Source organism: Amblyomma mixtum, chromosome 3 (genome assembly GCF_055824585.1).
Source record: "Amblyomma mixtum isolate Tamu chromosome 3, ASM5582458v1, whole genome shotgun sequence".
In the NCBI taxonomy this organism is placed as follows: Eukaryota; Metazoa; Arthropoda; class Arachnida; order Ixodida; family Ixodidae; genus Amblyomma; species Amblyomma mixtum.
In genome coordinates this window covers 153,802,974-153,820,912 of record NC_143014.1, presented here as the reverse complement: position 1 = coordinate 153,820,912, position 17,939 = coordinate 153,802,974, and the positions used below count along the sequence as shown (strand labels likewise).

The 17,939-nt window shown below is 45.8% G+C and overlaps 1 protein-coding gene across 1 annotated transcript in view; it reads right to left on the bottom strand.

Annotated features, from left to right (window-relative positions):
• Positions 1-790: 790 nt before the first annotated feature.
• LOC149352424 (uncharacterized) overlaps positions 791-17,939 on the bottom strand; it is a 72,357-nt gene continuing 55,208 nt past the window's right edge. The window contains exon 2 of the mRNA XM_089577162.1: positions 791-1,072. Within this exon, the coding sequence (XP_089433288.1) occupies positions 842-1,072 (231 nt within the window). The 3' untranslated portion in view covers positions 791-841. The remainder of the gene's footprint in view (positions 1,073-17,939) is intronic.

The window sequence follows — 17,939 nt, the reverse complement described above, 5'->3', positions numbered from 1 at the left end:
GAAATATGCTCAAGAAGAACTCTAGTTCTTCTATGCCCAACTACCAACTAGCCCAAACTAGAGTTCTTCTTGAGCATATTTCTTCTACAATGGGCCCTTTACTGGCTCGAAGCTCTCGCACCGAACCAGCCATTGTGTGTGTCAACCTCATCGCCGTGTCTACATGCCAGTCCCGAGTTGGCGCTGGTCCTGTCGTGTTTGTCTCTTTTGTCCACGTCTTTTGCGCCGTTTTCCTGTTGAATCATGAACCAACTAGCCCAAACTAGAGTTCTTCTTGAGTACTTTCCTTGTTTTGCAGAAATGAACCGACTCCATTTGAATGCATTGTATCAGTGCTACTGCACCTACTGTTACAAGTGGATCAACAAAGCGGTACACGTGTGCTGTTACACTTTGGCGTGTTCCTTCAAGGCCTCCAGGGAGCAATATTTGTGACATCTGCAGCACTCAGAACTGCAAATATGTTTTTTCAAGTTCTGCTTTATGTTCATTTATATTTTCATTTTGGCTAGTCCAAACATTACTGACACAAAACAAGTAGTTCGGGTGGAGGACGTAAGGTTGCGCACTGTAGGTTTGAAGGCATGTCTAGTAGCTGAACTGCGACAACCCAAATACAGTGATGAATAAGCAGGATTCGTGTTCATTTGCAGCTTTTCTCAACCAGCTCCTACGCCACTTATGGTAAGTGATATGAAGTATGGCACGCTGGAGACGCTGATTTGTTTCACATCTTTATTACCCGTCTTCGAGCTACACTGATATCATTGGCATTTTCTGCGATGGCAAAGCCGGAGCAAGCGCACGCATTTTCCTTCTTTCAACCACGCTGCATTCTTCCTCAGCCCTTGAAGCCGTAGCCCAGACCGTAGCCGCCATAACCGCCATAACCGCCATAACCGCCAAATCCGCCGTAACCGCCGTAACCGAGGCCATATCCACCGAATCCACCGAGGCCACCATAGCCGCCGCCGTAGCCCAGGCCGTATCCGCCGTAGCCAAGACCGCCGTAGCCTCCGAGGTAGCCAGCGCTGGCGAGGACGAGGAGGGCAGCAAGGGTGGCGAGGACGGCCTGCGGGAAAGAGGCGCAACCGCGCCCGATTGACGAACGGTTGGAAACGACGCGTTACAGTGTCACACAACGAGGCGCTTGGTAAGCGAGTGCCTACGGTTTAAAACTGCTTCGTTAAAAGCAAGGTCATCATGAGTCGAACTTTAAATCCCCCAGAAGCAGCAGTGGTTTAACATTATAATAAATTAATAAATGAGTGAGGCAGCCTTTCAACTAAGGCTGCTTTCTGTTCCTGGCACGCGCCTAGTATGCTTTCAGTCACTGTGAAAGGCTCTAAAACAGAGGTCAACATATGATGTAGTTACAGGTTGTCATCAGGAGCTTTGTTTATGGATCATGTAATTGCCGTAAATTTTAACTGAGTTTATCCCGCCGATTAGGATAGTTTCTCTGTGTTTACTCTGCGTTGATGGTCGCAATGATTTAACTCATAGCCGCATGAACACGCTAGAGCTCCTGCGCTTAATAAAGAATATGAAATGCAAGTGCCAAAGGAACGAAAACGCCTTCAGCTGTCATCGCCGCTACCTGGTGCACTTGGAAAGGATCACGTTAAAAAATACGAAGTAGGGTAAGCTCTAAATTTGTATTCGCGACCCGTTCAAATATTCCTCTATGCTTTCAATTGCATGTCAGTGAAGTTGGTGAAATAAATTATTTATGTCTTGTGTTCTATGGCAAGCGTTCAACGAGTAGTCTGAAGTTCAATGAGCTAGTTGCAGTCAGCTTTTTTTTTTTCTGAAGAAGAAAATATAACAGCATTTGCCGCTCACTTACGATGTCCTTCTTAAATGTAAATCAACATTCTGCAGCTCTCTGCGCAGAGAAGCTGGGAAAAAACATTTTCTGAACAGTAGTGCCATGGTGAACTGCAATTGAACTCAGGTATCAGCACGTGGTGGCACTTTCTTTCAATCGGCTTTCTGCTTTCCCTTGACCCGTAGCTGTTATATCCAAAAACTCAGCCACCACTGAAACTCCACTACCATGCACAGTAAGCTTGCTCAGATTATGAAAACTGAACGCGGTCTACATTTTCAAGAGAAGGCTGGGTTGTTTTTGCGAGTGCAAGAATGGCCAGCGTTGCACTTGCATCGTTCTCCGCTTTCTCTTGGCTGTATTGACGCAGTTACAAATATGTCATATCAAGTAGAAAGCGCCTCCGATGTAAACGTTGGCAATCAGGGACACTGCAAATATTTTAAATTTTGTTTACTTGACGAAACAAAATTCGCAGCCGTAGTGTATACCGAACAAAAACATTGCTGGTTTGGTAATTTCACTAGTCACAGCAGCAATGGCAATATTTGTGCTCTCGTGGGTATTCCAGAAAGGGGGGGGCAGAGGAATCCTTAGATCATCTATACTCCATGCAAAAATTTTTTCACAATGAAATAAGCAAGCTCAACAAAATATCCACGCATTCGCCTCTGCCGCTTTTGCGTGCACGCATTTACGGCATTTTAAAACCTTCTCTTGTACAACATTCTCGGCCACAAAATTTTTAAAATTGTCAGATACTATTATGGAAATATTGAAGGTAATGCTCCATTCTTCGATATGTATCAAAATCTTTCTTTTAAAGTGTTTCCATCGATCGCATCGAACAGTTAAGTTTGCCATAGAAAACCAATGGGGAACGCTTTTGACGATAGCAAAAAACGTTAACAGAAAAAAAAATGCAAGACTGCCGTCGGGTGATCTGCGGATATATTGATTGTTATAGCGAAATCTTACATTACATGGAAAAATTGCCTTCGTAAACGGTTTCCCACTCAAAAATGCTTCTGTCCAAAATTGTTGGGGATGAACAGTGCGCTGGTGCCTCACAAATGTTTTGCAGCCTAAGTGGGGCCAGGGCCTCGCAAGTCTCTGAGTCGCGCCCACAATCCTGCCGCACAACAGCTCACTTACGACAGTCTTCATGATGACTGGAGGTTTGCTGCTGGGGCTGCTGGGGGTTCGCAGTGGATGCTGTCTGCAGTGGATGCTCTCCGCAGTGTTGGGCTGCTGCTTATATACTGTCGTATAGCTGCCCCCCGCTATCTCCATCCAACGGGGTGGCAAAGGCGTGCCGCACGCAGACAAAGCGGCCGGAATCGGCAAGCTGTCGTTGGCTGGGCATATCATGCGTGGAATGACAACTAGGTGAGATGTCCGATACGGGGAACCGATGAAAGCGCTCTAAGGTAGAGGACCGCGCGTTGCAAATCCCTTTGTTTTTTATGGGAGCCCCCGCCCGATGTAGGGAGCGCGCTCAGCCACGCGAGGAGCTTAGCACCTGATAAACTGCCAGTTGGTGGCAGTAGGTCGGAGGAGATGGCGCACGACCAAGATTATAGCAACTGCGCAGGACCGGGGACCGGGAGGGGAGAGGGGGATGCGGGGAGGCAGGTTTAACGTTGCGTAAAGTTGAAAACAGGCGAGGAGAGAACCTCTAAAGGTTAGCTCGGTGTTTCTAATGCCTGCGCTCGTGGGATTCGCTTTCCGCTGTCAGAGGTGTGATAAATGCGGCGGTGGCAGCGAATTCGAATACGCCAGGGCCTTCTGCAGAGTTGTACTTAACGTGTTACAAGTAATTATTGCAGTCAATTACATTTTCTTAGAATTTTGTAATTAATCGATTACTTTTTGCAAACGGTAACGTTCCGGGTAATTCAATTACTTTTTTGTAGGTGATCACTGATAATCAATTACTTTGTTCTAAAAACAAGCTGTGAAACCAGCTGTGCAACTTTGCAAACCCCAGCCTGACGGCAAACACTGGTGCTGACGGTAATGTTTCCTTTGGGACGCAGTGACAGCGGACCTGCTGAGGAGGAGCATCGCGCGATGTCATGTCCGGACCACAACCGGGCCACCGCCGTCTTCGACTGTAGTTATCGTTCAGATAAATATTATATGACTGCTACGTAGGGACCCCCTCAGTCCTTTCAGATGGCGCCGCAACTTACCTCCCACTACACCCGGCTTTGAGGCTCCCATACAAAGCACGAAGCGACAAAGAAGAGCGGCAACCATAGCGCAACGAGCTAATGTGCGAGGTCTTCTTAGGTTATAATACTTCCCTTCCCTGCAGCGCAGACATTTAGAGTGTGTTAAGTGTAGCTTCTCACCTCTTCACGAGAAAATGTGAGAAAAAATAGCGTCCAAAACTTCGAAAAACAACTCCTTCTGAAAAGTAATAACGTGTAATAAAATATTAAGCCAAGCCTCAGTTGTAGTCTGGGGGGATTTTTATTATGACAGTAGAAGTGGGACGAAAAACAACGCACTAGTAACCGATCATTTTTCTGTGATTGTTAGTTACTTTTATGGGGCTGTAATTGACCGCTGTAATAAATTATTTTCAGATAGAGCAATTGCGATTTTAATCGCTTACTTATTTTCTGAAAAGTGTAAAAGACTGGCCTCCTGTAAATACGACACTTTCAACTGCCTGAACTCGTTCGTCTGTCTTCTTTTTTTTAACTTGTGAACATGAAAAGATGTGCCTTAGGCTAACACTTAAAAAAGTGCTCGGGCTTTATATTACTCTGCTGGGGTTTATTACAAAGTGTCAAAGTATTCAAAGTGAAGTCAGTTTTGCATTTCCAATCATCACGAACATTATATTATGAAGTTATGCGCTGCAAGATTGTTTCACGTATACACTATAAAATAACGATACTTCTGCATGGTATGGCGAAGCTGTCGAGTGGCACAACCGCCTTGATTTAGTTCCAGACCGTAGAGATTCCAGCATATAGTATAGTTGCAGCACGTAGCTGAGCGTGTTCATTTGCTGCATCTGGTACCGCAGTAGGCACTTCCACACACATTCTGCCGCAATTTCTGCCAACTGATCGTCTCCACTCCAAAGAAAATGCATGACACTTGAAGCTGCAGTACATTTAGTATGCGCGCTGCATACCCTTTCCCGAGTAGCAACGGGACTGGAGCAGTGCCGGATGCAAAATTTAGCTCAACTTTCTTCTTTTTTTTACCACCTTTTCTCCAAATAAACGAATCAATAAGCGATACAACGTTATTCTTTCGTACGCTCTTTTGAAAGCAGAAGGAAATAAAGTTCAGATCTGAGCTAGTCCAGATGAATATTCTTTCAGGACCTTCATAATAGCTGAGAACGCTGCAACCCGTTGCGACGTGTCAGCAAGCTTTCTATGTTTGTGCTGTGCACAACAGTGTTGCCCAGGGTTAGCAGCACACTATTGCCACAGAACTTAGTCGTGCATATTTGCTTCTGCTTGGTGAATAGAAAGCAGCGCAAGGTGAACTCTTAGCAGAAATGAGCAAAAACAGACACAGAGGCGCGTGTATCGTACAGTTCATCCACTCTCTTTTTTATTTCAAGCTGTTTCACTGGTGAACTATGTAATTCTGCCTGCACCGACAACATACGCTTCTCAGGCTTGTCGTGCATATGCCCTCTTTATCACAGCATCAGTAGTTCGCAGAACTAATACCAGAGCGAAAAAACAAATAAACAATGGGAGTTTTGTGCACCGTTTCATCGACAGTCCTCCTCGCTGAACATGACAATAGCACTATTGGGGTCACGATTGGTACGCAAAGTGGCCTGTCATTTAGCGTTTCACTTCTAGTTCTTTTATAATCGAACTTACTTTTCTTCGCACTCCATAAGAGGCTCAAAAGGATAAGAAAAGGTAGGGAGGCTAACCAGGCGAATATCCTTGTTGATCACCCTGCTGGGGAAAAGGAAAGAATGGAGAAAAAGTGGGGAGAAAGAAGCGAAAGAAATGAAACATAAAAAAAAAACGGATGCGAGGAGCGAGTGGCGCTGTCGGGAGGACAGAGATCCAAATTCCAAAGCAGATATAAAATTCCACGATGCGTATACGCAACTATAGACTAACTAACTGTTTAGGTTCACCCAAAATACCCGGAAAAGAATTGTGTGTTGATACGTTTCGACGTGTGAAGCACTTGGGGCCAGATAATTCCCTAAATAAGGTCGCAAGTGAGAGGGATGACGTTTAGTATAGGGCGCGTTAGAACACTGCCCCGGCGCAGCCTGGAAACATGAAGAGCGAGGTAGCAGCAATAAATCTAGAGCACTTCTTCACATTTATTTAGCCTTCGTTGTTGTTGTTGTTTTGTTTTTTCTTGTCATAAAAGCACGGAATAATTAAGGACGTGTGCTAATGTCATTTACTTACCAGAAAGGTGTTCAGGTCAGCTTTCGTCTGTACACCACTTTTGAGTGGGGCCACACAGGTGTGATGTTGTTTTGACAGTACTTGCATGTACAGGTGCCGTCAAAAGTAAATGGAAGGCAATATTGACGAAAAAATTTGATCATTGCCCCCCCCCCCCCCAATACATGCATCCTTGAATACATATGTGCAGCCTAATTGTGATTGTGCGAATTGCACTATGCAATGACAGATGTAAAGAAATTAATTTTTTTAGCAAAATTGCCTTCCATTTAATTTTGACGGCGAGTGTACGTGTTGACCACTTTGCAGACCTAAGCGAAGAAAATGAAGTGGAGGGCGTAGCAATGCTGCCATATCGATCTCATCAAAGCGAGAAAAAATAGAGAGCACCAGGATATGACAAAGCGCCGCTCTCGGATGTAGACCTAAATTCGGGAAGACTGCCGGCTCCTGCAAACCAATGTGGGCGGCTGGTAAACCCCCTTGTCACGCTACTTGGGCTTCTGCTTCGGCTACGATCAGGCAGTTTATCAGTCGAGCCATAAGGTACTTGGGTTCGAACACAATCCTTTTTCGTGAAACAAAAACAAAAGACAAATATGGACGGTATTGGGACGTTTGTATTAGCGTGAATTACAATGGTGTTGCATGCACTAAACTAATTTGCATGTTTCACGCCGCGCATGTTGAAACGGTGCGCCACCGTGCGCCGCTTGCGCGACGTCCGTGCGTCCGATCCAACATAACAGGGACTGGATAATGTGCTTTTCATCGTGGTGCTGCAGTGAGCATTGTGGCGAGTTAAAGAGATTATATATCCCGCAAAACTGAGGAGTTAGGAAGGCTTGGCACCCCAGTTATCTGGGTTGTCGGGAGCGGCAGCACCGCGAGTTGCTATCACATGGTGATGATCGGTCACTTGCACTAATCTCATTTTCTCTCTACTGTACCCATTTCATGGTCGCCGATTGGCAGAAGCCCTCACTTCAGAACAAAGTTAAACCCATTCCAACCAAAAAAGTAGCCGTGTGCTCACTTTTGTGGCACGTCGCAGCTCCATTTGACGCCGTTTTATCGGCTACCAAGATTCGATGAAAACAACTCTTCGTATCGGTACGCCTGATGAACAAATGATATCAGTATGTCTTCAGCTCTAGCTAAGAGGGTGTAATCTCGCTAAGAATATCGAGTAACTTAATGGGACGATTACATATCGACAGGCGCGCCTCTGCTCCTCTTATTTTATTATCTTTTATAGCATTTACTGAAAAAAACGAAGAAAACAACGGTAGTCCTAAGCTTTCCCTCCAGTAGGAAATTCCCTCACGTGTCGTGCACCGTGTACCTGACCTCGGTTCGATAATTCCGCGCAGTGGAACACATGTTTACGCGCACACGAAAAACGAGATCACGGATATTCCCAGGGAGGATTATCGGCCTCTGATCTCCGGTTGAAGTAAAGAAGGCACCGAAGCTGGCGATAATGCCACCGCTTCTGCACACCTTTCGCGGAGCGCTCACGCGTTGTTCGGAATACTGAAGCCGTATACAGCGGTCTATCCGAGATGGTTGCGCTTCTTAATAGGCCTCGAAATGGAAGGGAGGAGAGAGTCACTAGATCAAGGTGAGTGCGAGTACTAAAACTTTCAATGGTCGGCAAAGACAGCTGTGCTCAAGTGAAGGCTCGCCTCTAAAATAAAGTGGTCAGAGCTTATTCGCTCCTTGACCCGCTTGCGCAGCAGCGGGATCACTTCTTCTCAAGGCCCGACAATGCATTTGGGCGAGTGATGAGGAACTTCCGCTCGACAAGCGTGACCAGCGAGGCTGACGAGATCATCTGTCTCGGGTCGCTTTCGTACATCCACCTCGTTTTGGTCGAATCACTGAGAAGAAACGAAAATGAAGCAGCATGAAAAGCATTTCTTGAACACAAGGCCATCTAAAGTTTCTATTTACAAGTGTAAGTACCACATTTTATATTACAAACTAACCTGGAAAGCCAAGTTCTTTGAAAGCTCAATAAATACACAGGCCTTTAGCACTGTGTATCTTCGTGCGCGCACGCACACGCACGCACACGCACGCACACACACGCACACGCGCACACACGCACACACGCGCGCGCGCGCAACCCTCACTTTTCACCCCTATGTACAGTAGAGCAGAAAGAGCAAACTTAGTATAGGACGGCTCTCTGGCTCTCTTGTCGGATGAACTCACTTCATATTGACCTCGTTTTATTAAAATAAGAGGCACTGTCTAAGATTATCTACGGTTTAGCTGTGCATAAACTTGACTGTTGCACAAGCCTACCCACCAGTATAACAAGGAGCACCGCAGTGGCGGCCTAGTAGTTTGAGTATTCGCCTCGTGTGCAGGTAGTTCGCGGTTCGATCCCCAATGTCTCTGGGTACCCACCAATTTTCTAGGGGTTACAAGCTTTTCCCTGGCCGACTACTCGGCTTCTGCGGGGTGAAATGCCTGAAAGTGGGCTCTTTAGACAATGCAGAGTGGGAAAATATTAAATTGGAAAATGAAAGATGGACAGACCGAACCGCTACTCGTGGTGCTCTTTGGGGAAGTTGCTATTGCGCTATTGAAATCAAATCATCATAGTAACGAAGAACTCTGCCACCGGCTACATCGATGCATACAGGTACAGAAGTAGCAGGGAAGTAAACGTAAGTAAGTTCAAAGTTATGAAAACCAACTACAAACACACCACATGTCTAATTTAAAGGTGGTATATTATAGGTTTCCAAATTTTCTGCAGCGTTACAACGCCATTCACTAATGGCGCATTCCAGTGAGCCAACAGGAGCAGTCAATAGTACTTCTAAAGTGTTCTTGCGAGAGCGGACGCCTTCCAGTGGGCGAACGGGGGTGGGAGCACCGGAGCACTTTCATCCAGTGGTAGTTCCGTACAACCTCAAGTAAAACTGCGGGCTGCTATCTAATTATGAAGTTATTACTCTTTTTGGCTCGATCTGCATCATTATTATCCCCCATATTACTCTGAAATGTCATATTGCGCACGGGTATGGAGAACCACATCGTCCGATAAATTCTTCGAAAATGGCTCTACATGCATTTGAGGGCTATTGTGGCAGACTGGCAAATTTTCCCACACCTTTATTTGTTTTAAAAATGCAACATGTTGGCATCTGAACAAATACACTTCTTTTGCCAGCACATACATCACAATCGTTTGTATAGGCTAACTTTGAACAGGACTAACAGTAGATATGCCCTCCACGAAGATATAATTTACAAAAACACACGAACCGTGCATAGCAGAAGCTCAAATTTCAAGAATGTACCACTCTGAATTTGTTTCTGTTGCATCGCCGCGGACGCCCAAGAAACGCGCCGAAGAACAGAAGCCACGCCGGCCAGCAAGAGAGCAGTACCTTTTATTTTCCAAGCTAGGCTAGCTTTTATAGGCATGCCTCGCGTGAGAAAGGGAGGGGGGAAGAGGGAGAGAGCGTTGACAGCAGCTGTCGCAATGAAACGAAAGAGTGGGCGCTGATGGCGCGCGCGCAACGCAATGGTTACTGAACAGAATATGCCAATTTGCTCTTGGAATTAAAATTCGGCCTCACCATGAAAGCATATAAGCGTAAAATTAGGCGGTATTTATTAAATACTGATCTTCAGTTATTATAGTATAAATTTAACCACTTTTTTGTGTTTTTATCCTTCATGGTCTCCTATTAGCATGCTTTCGGGCTCATACTGGAGGCGCGGCGGGGAATAACTTGTATTTCTGCTTCCATACAAAGTAGGAATTGCATTGTTTTCTGGCGAGCAGTTGCAAACAGTCAGCATTCTCATTTTGATTGTTAGAAGTGTCTGAGTGTGCTCTTCGGATGTTGTGGCGCTGTTATCTGCAGTGAGAGCCTAGATGGTCAGTCTCAATGGCTTTTGTATCGGCTTTCATTTTCTTTCGAAAGAAAATAAACTCACATTTCATACAATGCCCAAAAGGCATACATGCCAGCTCCGCTCTCAACCTTGTCACGCATTTTTTTTCTCTGTAAGTGAAGCTAGAATACATTTGTTTCACACATTGATAAATATGAAATTATGAAGACATTCGCACTTTCAGATGTCGTGCCCAATTTTCACGGACATTCAGCGTCTAGCGCCATCTGTTGGCCTCCAGTAGTGAACACGGTGGGACTGGATCGGGATATTTTAAACTTCTAATTTTGAGAAATCTAGAGAACCCCGAGAGATTTTGCGATAACATGGTGATTGTCATGGCAGACTCTTTCTCCTCGATGCAAAATATGACCTATGAAGTGCTTCCTGCGCTCACACCAACTACTTCTGACTACCACAGAAAAGAAATTGGACGTACCAAACATTCGAAATTCCCGCGATGATTTTCAGAGTTCAGTGCCACATGGCACGAGGTAGCAGCCGCGCAAACTAGAAGCGTTTGCCCAGATTTCCTGGGCTTTGGACACGAGTCCATTTTCCGCTACGTAAATATTGCTGAAGTCCAACATGCACAGGACCTGCAGTAGTACTTCTGGGATACTTCATTGCTGTTACTTAGGTTTGCCTGCGAGACAAGTTGGTGACTCTGAAAGTCGCTCAATTTTTTCTTTTTCCTGCGGAGACGGCGGGGTTTAATTTGGGATTCATAGCTTCATGAACTCTAAATTGTTTTGACCATTATGTGATCGACTTCTAGTGTCACTCACGGTATATATACGTGCTATAGCCACAGGGCCTCTTCTGCAGAATTATTTTTCATTCAGACCACTGCGTTTTTGCTGTGTATAACCTTTGCAGAGCATTAACTCACAGAGCTCCGAATGGTGTGTCGCTCGGTGGCCAACGCGAACTAAGTTACACAAACGAACAGAATGCCAGAGACATAATCAACCACAAATGCACCTACGGAAACAGCAGTAGTGCGTCATGCTTTCACATTCATAGCACCTAAGGATACTTAAGTGGCCCCCGTAGTTTTTTGTCTCGATATTCTTTATTTCTTTTGGGGGGGAGTGGGGGGGGAGTTAATTTTGTTGTCTCAGGGGGAGAGGAAAGGTAAGCTTGCTATCAGGAGCTCCCCCCCACCCTCCTCAACCCATACACGTATGTGTTCGTTCGCTTGGACCATGGGCGTGCCAAAAATGAACCAATCCATTTTCCTTTGCGGCCTACACCAGCGCCGTCAACAAGCGCCAAATGAATGCAGAGCAATTACAGTACTGCCCGGCTTCGCAAATTGCCGGCTACGATTTACGAGAAGGGCACAGCCGTGGCCCGTGGGAGGAGCCTGGCACGCGTCGACGCTTCCGCTCCGGAGCGTATTTTACGGCCGTCGCGAAGCTACAACGTTTACATTGCATGGAAATACGGTAGCACAGTGTCGGCCTGCCGTAACACAAGCCGCCGCCCCGGGAGAGCCTCTAATCGCGTAATCGAAGCGCGAGTCACTGCGCGCTCGCGGTGATAGGAAGCTCTTATTCCGCGACCTTATTTGCATTCGGCACGGCCACGTGCGTGTACGAGCGCGCGCGCCCCTGCACTCTCAGGTGGCAGCGGCTGCGATCCGAAAACAAGTAAAACGTGCGTTGCCCGTGTACTTGCGTAACCAGGAAGTTGAGGCAGACTACCGGCTCGCAGCACTGCCCTCGGCGGGTTACCGGCTTGGCTTTGTTATTCGATGCTGACATCCCAACCTTACTCTGCAGCTGCTTCTCTTCTTTTGCACTTAAACCCTGTCACGTAGAATATTCCAGTAACCAGTGATATTCGTTCATGCAGTCGTCAACTGTTTTTTCTAACCTGCATACCGCTCATTGGAAGAACTCGCTATGAAAGCCCTTTTATGCAACGTATACGAGGAGCAGTGACGGGAAACATGAGCGCGTACAACTAAAGTTTGAGAAACCTGTCGAGAAAAGAAACTAACTGAAATAGTTCTTGCGCTGTATGCTCAGACTGAATTTATTCAGGTCGAATTGTGCCCCCACAAAACATAGCAGGCTAATTTTAAATGAATCTCGACACATGACATCTGCCGTCCGTTTCGTGCGTGTGTCGTTTCGAAGAACTCGGGAGCGCTCCTATAGCCCAAAGCGCGGCCTAAGGCGCTTTATTTGAAAAGTCTTATGTTTTGCAATGGCTATAATCGTACAGATAACGGACTATTTTTCCACAGGATTTTCCTTCCGCGTGATCGCCCGTACTCGACAACGGCAGCGGTGCCTCGGTGCCTCGCCGAACACATGTTCTACGTTCAACTTAGTGAATGACAACGCAGCGAGCTATGGAAAGAAAAAGTGATACTCGTATTTAACGCTAATCGACTGCAAGAGGGCAGAGTGGGTCAGTGATCAAATACGGGTTGATGACATTCTAGTAGAAATCAAGAGGAAGAAATTGGCGTGAGCAGGACATGTAATACGAAGGCAAGATAACTGATGGTCCTTAAGGGTAACGGAGTGGATTCCACGAGATGGCAAGCGTAGCGGGGGGCGGCAGAAAGTTAGGTGGGCAGATGAGATTAAGAAGTTAGCGGGGATGGGGTGGCCGCAGCTGGCACGGGACAGGGTTGATTGGAGAGACATATGGGAGAGCCCTTTGTCCTGCAGTGGGCGTAGTCAGGCTGATAATGATGATGATATGCTTCAGTGCGTTTTTTGACAATTCGCTTTTCGATAAGACTGCCTCTGTTTCGTACAAAAAGCTTCACAAAGAATTGGTATCCATGCTGTTCGCCACTCCACTCTAGCGCTTCCTCTACTTTGGTATCAAAGAACATGATGTGAAACCTACTCAGACGGCAATAATCATGGAGGAAATTCATTAAGCGCCGGCTACTTGTACAGACTGGCATTGTTATATCTGTTCGGATATATTTCACACCACTGCACAGCTATTCGTAAATCTCGTCTGTGCTGTTTATCATGTGATTAAGAATTCTAACGACGTTGAATTGCTACAAAATGACCTGGACGCAGTCTCTATCTGGTGCTCTAAATGGCGAATGACACTTAATGAAACTAAATGCATAGTGATGCGCTTCTCAAGTCGTAAAATGCTAATCTTCCAGTCCATTTTATTAACAATACATCTTTAACACCAGTTACATCGTTTAAATATCTTGGTGTGTATCTAACCCCAAACCTCACTTGGAATGATCATGTCAGCCACATTGTCGCCAACGCTAATCGCATGCTGGGATACCTAAAAAGAAATTTTTCTCTTGCTTCTTCTTCTATCAAACTAACACTCTATAAATCTTTGGTGCGTGCTAAAGTAGAATATGCTTCTTCAATTTGGGAACCGCAAACTAAATCATTGATGACAGCTCTTGAAGCTGTACAAAATCGAGCAGCCCGTTTTATTTTTTCGAACTATGATCGTTCACATAGCGTGACACTCATGAAAAATGCATTGTCATTACCACCCCTTGAGACGGTCAGAAAAGTGTCACGACTGAACCTTTTCTTTAAAATTTTGCACACGAACGAATACCTAAAAAGAGCACTGTTCATTCCATCTACCTACATTTCAACACGCGTTGATCATCCGCACAAGGTCGGCATCCCACTTTGTCGCACTACTGCTTGCTTGGCAACTTTCATTCCCAGGACGTCATCGGAGTGGAACCACCTACCTGCAGCCTTACTTACTACTAACAACATTGAAAAATTTTAAAAACTGTTGCGGGATCATTTTGTAGTAGATTAGATAAAATTGTAATTTTTTTATTTTCACGTTGCTATCCTGTTTACAGCGATTTCGCCAATTTTAAACATGCATTATCGTTATTTTTGCCGCTTACTGTTGCTAACTGTGTTGTCATTGCTTTGTATTATAGCTTGTGTTATGATTGGTTTGGTTTTATGGGGTTTAACGTCCCAAAGCGACTAAGGCTATGAGAGACGCCGTAGTGGAGGGCTCCGGAAATTTCGACCACCTGGGTTTCTTTAACGTGCACTGACATCGCACAGTACACGGGCCTCGAATTTATCCTCTAAAGAAATTCAGCCGCCGCGGCCGGGATCGAACCCGCGTCTTTCGGGCCAGCAGCCGAGCACCATAGCCACTAAGCCACCGCGGCGGCAGCTTGTGTTATGAGTATTTCTAAATGACCTTATGCCTTAACATTACTTTGTATAGTTTTGTTTCTCAAACCGAAAGTTTTTTCGCGCTTTATACTTTTTTGCAATATTGTTTACTTTGTATTCTCTTCACTTCGAAATCTTGTGTAATGATGCTGCTAAATACGCGCGTTAGCTATTGTTTTAAATAACCCGTTGTGTATATATTCTGTACGAATTTGTAACCGCTCACTGCCTTCTCTAATGCCCTCCAAGGGCCACAAAGGAACCTGAAATAAATAAAATAAATACATGTATATCTGTGCAGACAGGCATGGCTGCAGGCACGCGTGACATTTTTATTAGTATTATGCAAGTTCAGTTCAGTTCAGTTTATTTCCTTAAAGACCCCTATTCAGGGGTATTACATAAGGGGTGGGGCTACAGATATAACATGAGGTTTGGTTTAATCTATCATCAGCTGCGTTAATTCTTGGTGGAATCTTGATGGACAGGTAATGGATGCGACTTGGTGGGAAAGGCAGTTCCAGTCGGATGCTGCTCGGGCAAAAAACGAGGCCGAGAATGCAGTGGTACGGGAGCGTGGACGAACAACTTGAAGCGGATGACCGGTGCGCTGGGATATGTGCATGCGGCGTACGATGTAGGGTGCTTCATGCAATGAACTGTTGAAGAATTTATGAAAAAGGCAGAGACTAGCAATGCGCCGGCGATGGGAAAGAAGTGACAAGTTAATTTCAGCTTTTAAAGACGATACACTGATGTCGTATGAGTATGCGCAATGAATGAATCTAACAGCGCGATATTGAACTTATTCAAGGTTAGCCTTCAGATAATTTTGATGGGGATCCCAGATGGCTGATGCGTATTCAAGTTTAGGTCTTATCAGTGACTGATATGCTAGTAATTTTAAGTCTTTTGGTGCATGGCGTATGTGGCGTTTGAGGAAACCTAGTTTTTTGTTGGCCGATGAAATGATGTTCACAATATGCGCATTCCAGGATAGGTTAGTTGATAGTGAGACGCCTAGGTACTTAAATGTTTGCACAGATTCTATTGGTAGGTTGTCTATTGTGTAAGCAGAACGAAAAGGTCTAAGACTTCGGGTGAATGACATGAGCTTACATTTGTTAGGGTTGAGAGTCATTAACCACTGGTAGCACCATTCTTGTACACTGTTAAGGTCAGTCTGAAGAGCGTTTTTGTCTGAGATGTTAGTTACTGTACGATAAATAACTTAGTCGTCAGCAAATAAGCGGATTGAGGAAGACACATGCAAGGGTAAATCGTTAATGTATATTAAGAAAAGAAGAGGGCCAAGGACGGACCCTTGTGGGACGCCTGAGGTTACGGGTAGGGGGCTAGACGACTGGCTGTTTATGAGCACAGATTGAGTACGATTAGTAAGAAAGTGTTCTAACCATCTTAAGACATCTGGGTGTAAATTTAAGAGGGAAAGTTTTAGCAGCAAGTTTCGGTGGGATACTTTATTGAATGCTTTAGCGTAATCTAAAAATACAGCGTCAGTCTGGATGTTAGTCAAGATTTGCATGCAGGTCATGTAGAAAAAGTGCCAACTGTGTTTCACATGAAAATCCTTTCCTAAATCCATGCTGTGAAGAGTGAAAGAAGTTGCTAGTATCTAAGAAGTTCATGATTTGCGAGTATATGACATGTGCCATGATCTTGTCAAGTAAACAATAATGCAAGCATGGTCAACTTTCCTGAGTGAATTCCCCTTAGCCTATATTTTTTTCCTTTCAGCAAGGCATTTTTGAAAAAGTGTTCTTTTCAAACGGCGCTGTAACCTGACCCAGAGAGGTAATTAATATGCGAAACTATAATTGTGGTACAATGCCCATGTGTACCAAAATGGTATAGCCGGTTGATTGAGGAGCACCCTACACGGTTCCTCATCAGGTGAGGCGTGTACTTCTTCAGAGTGGGACACACTGCGTGACTGCAGCCAGCGGCCTCAACCCGCACGCCCGAAACCAGGCGGCGTTCCGGTTGGCTCATGCAGAACAATGCTTTAGGGCTCGCGCGCACTCCCAAGATGAAGCGGCTGATTAGCAGCGAGGGGCGCCAATGACTCCGATAGCGCCACTCGGCAACGGGCCCCCACGCCGCGACGGGCGGGCCCACTTTCCGAGCACGGGCACGAAGCAGCCTTGAAGAATAGTGTCTCCTTGTCCGACATGACGGAGAAACCAAGGCTCCCCCCCCCCCTGCCTGTTAAAGCATTTGGAGGACTCTGTCGCGAAAACTTAATAGCTGCTTCCTCCCCCCCCCCCCTTTCTGAGAAAAGAGAAAATAAAGCGGCATAATATCGCGGTATTCGAAAGCAGCGGCCGACCGGCCTGTCGGCATGCTTTTGAGTATATATCGTTGTCGCAAGCCCGCCTTGCTGTGACTAAAGTTGAGCAGCCGCATGAGCCACCGGTTGCTGGGCCGCACTCCTGATAAGCTTTCCTTCGTCCTATCTCTGAGTGCCATGGGCGGGAAGTTTTCGACAATGAATAGGAGACGGCTAGGGAATGCTTACATCACGCGTTCCTTCTGACCTAGTCTGCGTTCCTTCTGACCTAGCCACTTCGATTTTACAGCCCTGTGCCGCACTCTTGCCTTCTACGTTCTCTTATTCGCGTTGGGCTTACCCTGTGTACTACGTGAAGCTCACGAAGGTCCCTAGCAAATCATAATTCTGGCAGATGTACAGCCTTTGTCAAAAGTTTAGAGCCCAGGGGGTTTGCTTCTAAGCGCTATTGTGGCGCTCCTGTAGCACTAATGGAAGTCCTACGCAACGGAGGGAGCGGGACAAATCTTCTTACTTTCAGCAGATTTGGGACGCTGAGGACGCATTACGAGCAAAGCAATGTGGCCCAAAAGCCGACCCGCTGGGCTCTAAACTTTTGACAAAGGCTGTACCAGTACCCACTGGCCAAAGATCGAGCGCTACGGGAGAGTTCTCACGGATGCGGTTGACAGAAAGCGTGATGATTAATAGCACGGTGACAAAATTCGAAACAGCGGGACAGAATACGACAGGTGTTTCAGGAAAGCCCGTCACTAATTGTTAAAAATAGCCTTTTCGAAAGATTATTAAGGCTTTTGCGGCATAGTAATTCCAGTGTTGGCGGACATCTGAAAAGAGGTCAGTCATGTTAACCGTAAGCTGGTTAAATCATTTTTTCTTGTTAACTTTTTAACTATTACATTTTAGGCGTATGGTTGCAATTAGATTTGCAACCGGTCGTTAGTAACAGCCATATCAGTTTTTAAAACTTCGAAAGCGCGATTACCCTAGGGGCTGTGGCTCAACAAAATTTGGCCATCACGCGCGCCACAAGCCTGAGTAGGCACTCGTCGCTGGTAAGAACCCGATGTTGCACTACTTGCTTTCTGCGCTTTTTCAGCTGCTACATTGATGTCTGTTTACTGCTTGTTGTAGTTCTTTTCTTTTTTAGCGAAGTTTCGTCATGAAAAGCAAATGGGCCTGCAATGGCACGCCGAATGAACACCAGGCCGGGCTGGCCATCAGTTACTGCCGTGGTCGTGGTCGGGTTCAGAGGCGCCGGTCCGAAGTAGCGGCAAGTA